This window comes from Bombina bombina, chromosome 10 (assembly GCF_027579735.1).
Source record: "Bombina bombina isolate aBomBom1 chromosome 10, aBomBom1.pri, whole genome shotgun sequence".
Taxonomy (NCBI): Eukaryota; Metazoa; Chordata; class Amphibia; order Anura; family Bombinatoridae; genus Bombina; species Bombina bombina.
Genome location: NC_069508.1, coordinates 116,599,870 through 116,609,801, shown reverse-complemented (window position 1 = coordinate 116,609,801; position 9,932 = coordinate 116,599,870). Strand labels below are relative to the sequence as shown.

Sequence of the window (9,932 nt, the reverse complement as noted above, 5' to 3'; positions counted from 1 at the left end):
ATAGTTTCTACATTTTGTCCTGAGTTTAGAAATATCCAATGTTTATATGTTCTTTGCTTTTTTTTTAAGTTATAGGGCAATAAATACAAGTAGCACTTTGCTATTTAAAAAAACACTTTTTTTCAAAATTAGAGCTAGTTACATTGGGACACTGATATCTTTCAGGAATCCCTGAATATCCCTTGACATGTGTATATATATATATATTTTTTAGAAGACATCCCAAAGTATTGATCTAGGCCCATTTTGGTATATTTCATGCCACCATTTCACCGCCATATGCAATCAAATAATACAAATTGTTCACATTTTCACAAATTTGTTCACTTTCTCACTGAATTTATTTACAAACAACTTGTGCAATTATGGCACAAATGGTTGTAAATGCTTCTCTGGGATCCCCTTTGTTCAGAAATAGCAGACATATATGGCTTTGGCGTTGCTTTTTGGTAATTAGGCCGCTAAATGCCACTGCGCATCACACGTGTATTATGCCCAGCAGTGAAGGGGTTAATTAGGGAGCTTGTAGGGTTAATTTTAGCTTTAGTGTAGTGTAGTAGATAACCCCAAGTATTGATCTAGGCCCATTTTGGTATATTTCATGCCACCATTTCACCGCCAAATGCGATCAAATTAAAAAAATTGTTCACTTTTTCACAAACTTTTCCACAAACTTTAGGTTTCTCACTGAAATTATTTACAAACATCTTGTGCAATTATGGCATAAATGGTTGTAAATGCTTCTCTGGGATCCCTTTTGTTCAGAAATAGCAGACATATATGGCTTTGGCGTTTCTTTTTGGTAATTAGGAGGCCGCTAAATGTCGCTGCGCATCACATGTGTATTATGGCTAGAAGTGAAGGGGTTAATTAGGTAACTTGTAGGGAGCTTGCAGGGTTAATTTTAGCTTTAGTGTAGAGATCAGCCTCCCACCTGACACATCCCACCCCCTGATCCCTCCCAAACAGCTCTCTCACCCCCCTCCCCCCCCCGTCTGAACACCAAGCTTCCAAGGTACGGTTCAAGGGATCCACAGGCCGTTCTGATAGATGCTCTGGCAGTTCCTTGGGTTTTCAGGTTGGCATACCTGTTTTCTTCCGTTTGCTCTCCTTCCATGAGTCATGGCCTCACAGGATCTCGTTTGCAGACCTAGTGGAGATGTCATCTCTCCCACCTTGGAGACTACCTCTGAGGAAGGACCTCCTGATTCAGGGTCCCTTCCTTCATCCAAATCTCGTTTCTCTGAAGCTGACTGATTGGAGATTGAACGCTTAATTCTGTCTAAGCGTGGTTTTCTGAGTCGGTCATTGAGACCATGATTCAGGCTCGCAAGCCTGTTACTAGAAAGATTTACCATAAGATATGGAATAAATATCTTTATTGGTGTCATCCAAGGGCTACTCTTGGAGTAGAATTAGAATTCCTAGAATTCTATCTTTTCTTCAGGAAGGCCTGGAGGAGGGATTGTCACTCAGTCAGTACCCTGAAGGGTCAGATTTCTGCTTCATCAGATGTGCAATCTTTTAGTCAGGCCTTGGTCAAAATCAGGCCTGTCTTTAAGTCTGTGGCTCCTCCTTGGAGCCTTAACCTTGTTCTTAAAGTTTTACAGCTGGCTCCGTTTGAGCCGTTGCATTCCATAGACATTAAGTTGTTATCTTGGAAGGTTTTGTTTCTAGTTGCTATCTCTTCTGCTCGAAGAGTCTAGGAACTCTCAGCTCTGCAGTGAGATTCCCCTTATCTTATTTTTCATGCCGATAAGACGGTTCTTCGTACTAAGTTAGGTTTCCTTCCTAAGGTTGTTTCTAATAGAAATATCAATAAGGAAATTGTTGTTCCCTCTCTGTGTCCTAATCCTTCTTCTTCCAAAGAACGTTTGTTACACAACTTGGATGTTGTACCTGCTCTTAAATTCTTCTTACAGACGACTAAGGATTTTCACCATTCCTCTGCCCTCTTTGTCTGTTTCTCTGGGAAACGTAAAGGTCAGAAAGCTACTGCTACTACTCTTTCTTTTTGGTTACAAAATATTATTTGTTTGTCTTATGAGACTGCTGGACAGCAGCCTCCTGAGAGAATTACGGCTCATTCCACAAGAGCTGTTTCCTCTTCTTGGGCTTTCAAAAATGAAGCTATTGTGGAACAAATTTGCAGGGCTGCAATTTGGTCTTCTCTACATACTTTTTCCAAATTTAAAACTTTTGCCTCGGCTGAGGCTTCTTTTGGGAGAAAGGTTCTTCAAGCGGTGGTGCCTTCTGTTAAGGACTGCCTGTCTTGTCCCTCACTATTTATCCATGTCCTCTAGCTTGGGTATTGGTTCCCAACAGTAATTACTGAAGCCATGGACTCACCATATCTTAGGAAAGAAAAACTAAATTTATGCTTAGCTGATAAATTTATTTATTTCCGGATATGGTGAGTCCACGGCCCCACCCTTTATTTTAAGACAGTTGATCTTTTAACTATAACCTCAGGCACCTTTACACCTTATGTTACTCCTTTTTCTCCATTTCCCTTCAGGCGAAATGACTGGGGGTTGTGGGTAAGGGAGTGATACTTAGCAGTTTAACTGTGATGCTCTTTGCCTCCTCCTGCTGGCCAGGAGAGATATTCCCAACAGTAATTACTCAAGCCATGGACTCACCATATTCGGAAATAAATACATTTATCAGGTAAGCATAAATTTAGTTTTTTCGGAGAGTTAAAGGGATAGTAAACACCAAAAATGTTATTGTTTAAAAATATAGATAATCCATTCCCCAGTTTTGCATAACCAACACTGATATAGAAATATACTTTTTACCTCTGTAATTACCTTGTATCTAAGCCTCTGCAGACTGCCTCCTTATCTCCAATCTTTTGATAGACTTGTAATTCAGGCAATTAGTGCATACTCTTAAATATTTCTGCGTGCATGAGCACAATGTTATTTATATGAAACACATGAACTAACGCCCTCTAGCTGTGAAAACTGTCAAATGCATTCAGATAAGAGGCAGCCTTCAAGGGCTAAGAAATTAGCATATGAGCGTACCTAGGTTTAGCTTTCAACAAAGAATACCAAGACAAAGCTAAATTGATGATAATAGTAAATGAAAAAGTTGTTTAAAATTACATGCCCTGTCTGAATCACAAAAGTTTAATTTGGACTTTACTATCCCTTTAACGCCTTAATGACCGCAGAACTTTTCCATTTTCTGTCCGTTTGGGACCAAGGCTATTTTTACATTTTTGTGTTTGTGTTTAGCTGTACTTTTCCTCTTACTCATTTACTGTACCCACACATATTATATACCGTTTCTCTCGCCATTAAATGGACTTTCTAAAGATACCATTATTTTCATCATATCTTATAATTTACTATAAAAATATTATAAAATATGAGGAAAAAATGGAAAAAAACACACTTTTTCTAGCTTTGACCCCCAAAATCTGTTACATACAAACACCAAAAAACAACCATGCAAAATAGTTTTTAAATTTTGTCCTGAGTTTAGAAATACCCAATGTTTACATGTTCTTTACTTTATTTGCAAGTTATAGGGCAATAAATACAAGTAGCACTTTGCTATTTCCAAACCACTTTTTTTCAAAATAAGCGCTAGTTACATTGGGACACTGATATCTTTCAGGAATCCCTGAATATCCCTTGACATGTATATATATATATATTTTAGAAGATATCCCAAAGTATTGATCTAGGCCCATTTTGGTATATTTCATGCCACCATTTCACCGCCAAATGCAAACAAATAATACAAATTGTTCACTTTTTCACAAATTTGTTCACTTTCTCACTGAATTTATTTACAAACAACTTGTGCAATTATGGCACAAATGGTTGTAAATGTTTCTCTGGGATCCCCTTTGTTCAGAAATAGCAGACATATATGGCTTTGGCGTTGCTTTTTGGTAATTAGGCTGCTAAATGCCACTGCGCACCACACGTGTATTATGCCCAGCAGTGAAGGGGGTTAATTAGGGAGCTTGTAGGGTTAATTTTAGCTTTAGTGTAGTGTAGTAGATAACTCCAAGTATTGATCTAGGCCCATTTTGGTATATTTCATGCCACCATTTCACCGCCAAATGCCATCAAATTTAAAAAATTGTTCACTTTTTCACAAACTTTTCCACAAACTTTAGGTTTCTCAATGAAATTATTTACAAACATCTTGTGCAATTATGGCATAAATGGTTGTAAATGCTTCTCTGGGATCCCCTTTGTTCAGAAATAGCAGACATATATGGCTTTGGCGTTTCTTTTTGGGAATTAGAAGGCCGCTAAATGCCATCACACATGTATTATGGCTAGAAGTGAAGGGGTTAATTACATAGCTTGTAGGGAGCTTGCAGGGTTAATTTTAGCTTTAGTGTAGAGATCAGCCTCCCACCTGACACATCCCACCCCCTGATCCCTCCCAAACAGCTCTCTCACCCCACCCCCCCACACACACAGTTGTCCCCGCCATCTTAAGTACTGGCAGAAAGTCTGCCAGTACTAAAATAAAAGCTATCTTTTAATTTTTGTAAAAAAATAAAAAATGGCATATTTACATATGCTGCTGTGTAGGATCCCCCCCCTTAGCCCCAACCTCGCTGATCCCCCCCAAACAGCTCTCTAACCCTCCCCCTCTAACTTATTAGGAGCCATCTTGGGTACTGGCAGCTGTCTGCCAGTACCCAGTTTACAAAAAAAATGATTTTCTTTATTTATTTATAATTTTTTTCTGTAGTGTAGCTTCCCCCCCAAAGACCAAACCCCCCACCCCCTCCCAGATCCCTTAGATTAATTTTATTTTATTTCCCTCCCCCCTCTCTCCCACTTTTCTGATAAACATTTTCTGTAGTGTGGCGGTTCCCACCCGCTCCGCCACGTGCACGTGCCTTCCCCCGTGCACGCGCGCATGTCCGTGCGCGTCCCGGCTAACCCGCCCACGATCCTGCCCCCCTTTGCATCACACAAGCCATCGATGGCCACCCACCCGCCTCCCACCCACCAACGATACCGGCCATCGATGTCCGGTGCAGAGAGGACCACAGAGTGTCTCTCTCTGCATCGGATGGCCAAGAAGGGTTATTGCAGGATGCCTCGATATCGAGGCATCACTGCAATAACCGGAAAGCGGCTGGAAGCGATCAGGATCGCTTCCACCACTTTCCAAGACTGTCGACGTAAAGGGTACGTCCTCAGTCGTTAAGGGTATTTTTTTGGAGGACGTACCCTGCTCGTCGTCAGTCGTTAAGGCGTTAACAAGTATTAAAAGTGAAAAAATAAAACTTCTGTTTGTTAATTATATGTTACATATATGTATTTAAAATCCAAATAGTTTGTAGATTTTCAATAGATCATTAAAAATATAAAATATAAGTGTTATAATAAAAGGAACTGCATTCTTAAATAAAACAGCATATGACTTGTGTATTAAACTCACAGAGAAATAACTAAAATGATGTATGTAAACAAAGAGCTCAACATTTTAACATAGCTTTAGTAAAAGGGGATAAAAACATGTCCCTTTAAGGAGTTAAACAAAATCATGAATTTCATAGGAATCTAAATCTACTGTGTCCTGCCATTCATTTTAATGAACTGCTAAATAAATTCCTTAGTTGTTGAGAAAACCATAGGGAAGTAATAATACGACACCAATACATTGGAATTCCACATCTTCCCAAACAAACAATAAACCAGAAAATATTTGAAGGTAAAAGAAAGAAGATAAAAAGATCAAATGGAATTCACTTATTCTATGTTCTTACCTCAAGCAGCCAGGGTTTTAATTTTCTGTCCAAAATAATGTCAAATCCTAAGACTTCAAAGCACACGCTCTCACTGACAGGATGCTGCCCAGGCCGACACATGCGGTACGCATGTAGTACATGGGGTTCTGCGACTATGAGAGTCTTTACAACTAATTCCTATAAGAAGAAACATTATATAGAAACAAGGAAATTAGTAAAACCTATTGTCATGGACCAAATGATAATTCTTTCAATACGCACACGTGCAGAACTCACAAAGAGCAAGATGCTATTACAAATAAAGCGCAAGTGGAGCGCAATCAATAGAGCAATAGAGTGATTTTACTTTTGTGCGACTTCGAGCAAAGAATAAAGCGCAATCTGATATTACGAGTAGATGATTAAATATTTTAACCAAAGCATCTTAATACATCCGACAATTTCATAGAGGGATGTATACTTGTAATGGTTAGCACAGGGAGTGTTTTAAAGGGACATGAAACCCACATTTTTTCATTCATGATTTAGAAAGAGCAAGCAATTTTAAACAATTTTTCAATTTATTTCTATTATCTAATTTGCATCATTCTCTTGATATCATTTGTTGTAAAACATATCTAAATAGGCTCAGTAGCTGCTGATTGGTGACTGCACATAAATGTCTCTTGGGATTGGCTCACCCATGTACACTGCTATTCCTTCAACAAAGGATATCTAAAGAAGTAAATTCCCCCCATAAAAGTCTATTATGTGTGCCTGCGCTATCTGGCAATGCGAATGTTAACGCCTTAGACTACCGCTCAAGCGATAAAAAATAATTCTAGACTTTTATTATGAGTGCAAATAAATGCACTATTGATTGTGCTTTAGAGGTCTTAACGCACAACTGCACTAATATTTTTACACTCCACTTGTGATCTTGGTCCTTCATATATAAGACTTTTACTTAGACATTTATTTTTTTAATTTTTTTTTTTTTTAATCTATATTTCTTTAAAAAGGCATAGACAAAAATAGCTTTTTTTAAGTCTTAGGGCTCCATGTACTAAGCCGTCAATTCATCCGTCATTTTAGACGCGGATAAACTCGCCGTTACTCGCCGCGGGCGAAATGGTGTCCGCTGTCACTATGTACTAATAATCCCCCAATAAATAGACAAGTCTAGCCCGCCGCGAGCAGTGGCGGATTATTGATAAATTTGACGTCTCGCTCGCCGCGACTAAGCTGATGTACTTTTAACTTTCAGTTGAATTGTCTGGCCAATTATTAACACGTGACATGCAAGGTGTCACGAACATCATAGTAGTCGCGGGAATAGAATTTTGCTCCTATAAAAGTTCAACTTATCTAAACAACTTTATTATTGTTCTAAATTTTTTGAAGAGTGATAACAGCGTTATTTTTGTAATATTTATTTACAATTTGGATATGGCTTCATCTGGATCTGATAATATATAAATATTAATATAAAAATAATTATAAAGATTGACAACTATACAATACAAATTTAAAATATAGATTACTCTTTAATTACAGTCGACAAATTTGGCGCAATTTATGTACATGGAAATGAGAAACAAATTAGACGCCAGTTATGCTGTACAATGCTGATATTACTGCCTTTTATATATGTCTAGACTGGCGTCTAGATTGACTTTCCTATTGTTTTGTACCTTGCCCGCCACCTAAAAGGTGGCGAGGCAAAAATAACGAGGTGGGAGCGGAAATTGTAGCGAGCGGACAAATAGATTTTTTAGTACATTCGTTTTTGGCGAGTTGGTGGTCAAATGTGTCTAATTACAGTGAAAAATGGAGCGGTAGCGAGGTTTGGCGGATAAGTACGCTCGCAATTTTAAAGATGCGAGTTTTAACATAATTGACGGCTTTGTACATATCAGTTTGCGAATTTTGACGCGAGATTTGTTGCGGGTAGCTCGCTGACTGCTTAGTACATGGAGCCCTTAGTATACTATTTGATTACACTTAGCAATATAAAGTGCATTAAATCGGTTTCTTCTGCTTTTTTAATGCTAAAATCTACGTGTTGCACACACTGCTGATATGATACTTATTACTGAGCCAAAGACAGTAACATATTGGTGAATATGCATTGTGCACTTGCTTTCCTGCTTATCAAGAGAATACACAGCAGCTAATGCCCCGCGACTGGCTTGTAAAAGGTATCATTCTCTATGTTGGAGAAAGGCTCAAGAAGACCTTTATCTTAAAGGGAAACCCAATTTTGTTCTTTCATGATTCAGATAGAGGGGCTGATTTATTAACAGTCGGATGGACATGATCCGCTGTCTGCATTTTTCATTGCACAAGCAGTTCTGGGGAGCTGCTTGTGCAATGCCGCCCCCTGTGGATTTACGGCTAATCGACCGCTAGCAGGGGGTGTCAATCAACCCGATTGTATGAGATTGGGCGGATTGATGTCTGCAGCCTCAGAGGAGGCGTACGAGTTAAGGAGCAGCGGTCTTAAGACTGCTGCTTCTTAACTCCTGTTTCCGGCGAGCCTGAAATCAATTATTATCAATTTTTCTTCGTTCTCTTGGTATGCTTTGTTGAATGAGCAGCAATGCACTACTGGTTGCACTACTGGTTGGTGACTGAACACATGGGTGAGCCAGTGACCATCGGTATATATATATATATATATATATATATATATGCAGTCACCAATCAGCAGCTAGAACCTAGGTTCTTTGCTGCTCCTGAGCTTTTCTAGATAAACCTTACAGCAAAGGATAACAAGAGATGGAAGCAAATTAAATAATAGAAGTAAATTGGAAAGTTGTTGAAAAATTTTGTGTTTTATGTCCTTAGAACATACTTTGGGCTCGATCTATCAAGCCTTCTCCTCCCCTACGACTGCAGGTTCTCACAAGAGAACCTGGTTTTGAATTTCAATCTCCCTGGTCTCGTCCGACCAGGGAGATTGACAGCTTCTGCCACGCGTGATTGGCTGTGCGTGGGCAGCGTTGCACGCGAGCCCAAAATAGCGCTTGCGTGCATTAGTAAATTCTGGCAGCGGATTGCTGCATGCCAAAGGCGAGCTGGAGCGGACAGGGGAGAATATGTACAGAGAAAAGAGGTTTAGTAAGGGCGCTAATAGCTGAAGATACTATGTGGATTTATTAAGTGTATATATGTGATAAGAGTTCAAAGTATCAAAAAATGTGTAAAAAACATACAGTTAATTTATGTGTAAAATACAGTTTATTAGGTTACAATATGATTAAAGAACTTATAGAGACGTCTCTAGTACAAATCAATAAAATTTAAAAACAGAAATAAATCAATAAAAGATAAGATAAAAAGCAAGTAGTACTATTAGAGAATATTCGTATGCTACTTTTTGGTCACTCAGAAATATCACATGTAATGTGACTAGGCAGTTTGCCAAACTTTCCGTGAGTATTTTAAAGTTCATAAAATTTCTTACATACTTTCATTTAAAATTCGTTTACCAACTGGATAAAAACTTTTGAAAGAAGATGGAGCTTAAAGCAGAGCTGTGCATAAAAAATGTTTGTATAGAGTTGTATCTTTCTGTCAAAATATACCAGACCTTTGTATTAGTTTCAAAGCAAATTTTCAGGGATAATTATCCCTGAAAATTTGCTTTGAAACTAATACAAAGGTCTGGTATATTTTGACAGAAAGATACAACTCTATACAAACATTTTTTATGCACAGCTCTGCTTTAAGCTCCATCTTCTTTCAAAAGTTTTTATCCAGTTGGTAAACGAATTTTAAATGAAAGTATGTAAGAAATTTTATGAACTTTAAAATACTCACGGAAAGTTTGGCAAACTGCCTAGTCACATTACATGTGATATTTCTGAGTGACCAAAAAGTAGCATACGAATATTCTCTAATAGTACTACTTGCTTTTTATCTTATCTTTTATTGATTTATTTCTGTTTTTAAATTTTATTGATTTGTACTAGAGACGTCTCTATAAGTTCTTTAATCATATTGTAACCTAATAAACTGTATTTTACACATAAATTAACTGTATGTTTTTTACACATTTTTTGATACTTTGAACTCTTATCACATATATACACTTAATAAATCCACATAGTATCTTCAGCTATTAGCGCCCTTACTAAACCTCTTTTCTCTACACATTACTTTTAGATTGAAGGATCTAAAAACACTGTAAGGAGTTTGATACTTTATT

The 9,932-nt window shown here is 37.9% G+C and overlaps 1 protein-coding gene across 1 annotated transcript in view; it reads right to left on the bottom strand.

Moving 5' to 3' along the window:
- TTLL7 (tubulin tyrosine ligase like 7) overlaps positions 1-9,932 on the bottom strand; it is a 715,282-nt gene that overhangs the window by 457,975 nt on the left and 247,375 nt on the right. The window contains exon 9 of the mRNA XM_053693316.1: positions 5,759-5,917. Coding sequence (XP_053549291.1) covers positions 5,759-5,917 — 159 coding nt within the window. The remainder of the gene's footprint in view (positions 1-5,758; positions 5,918-9,932) is intronic.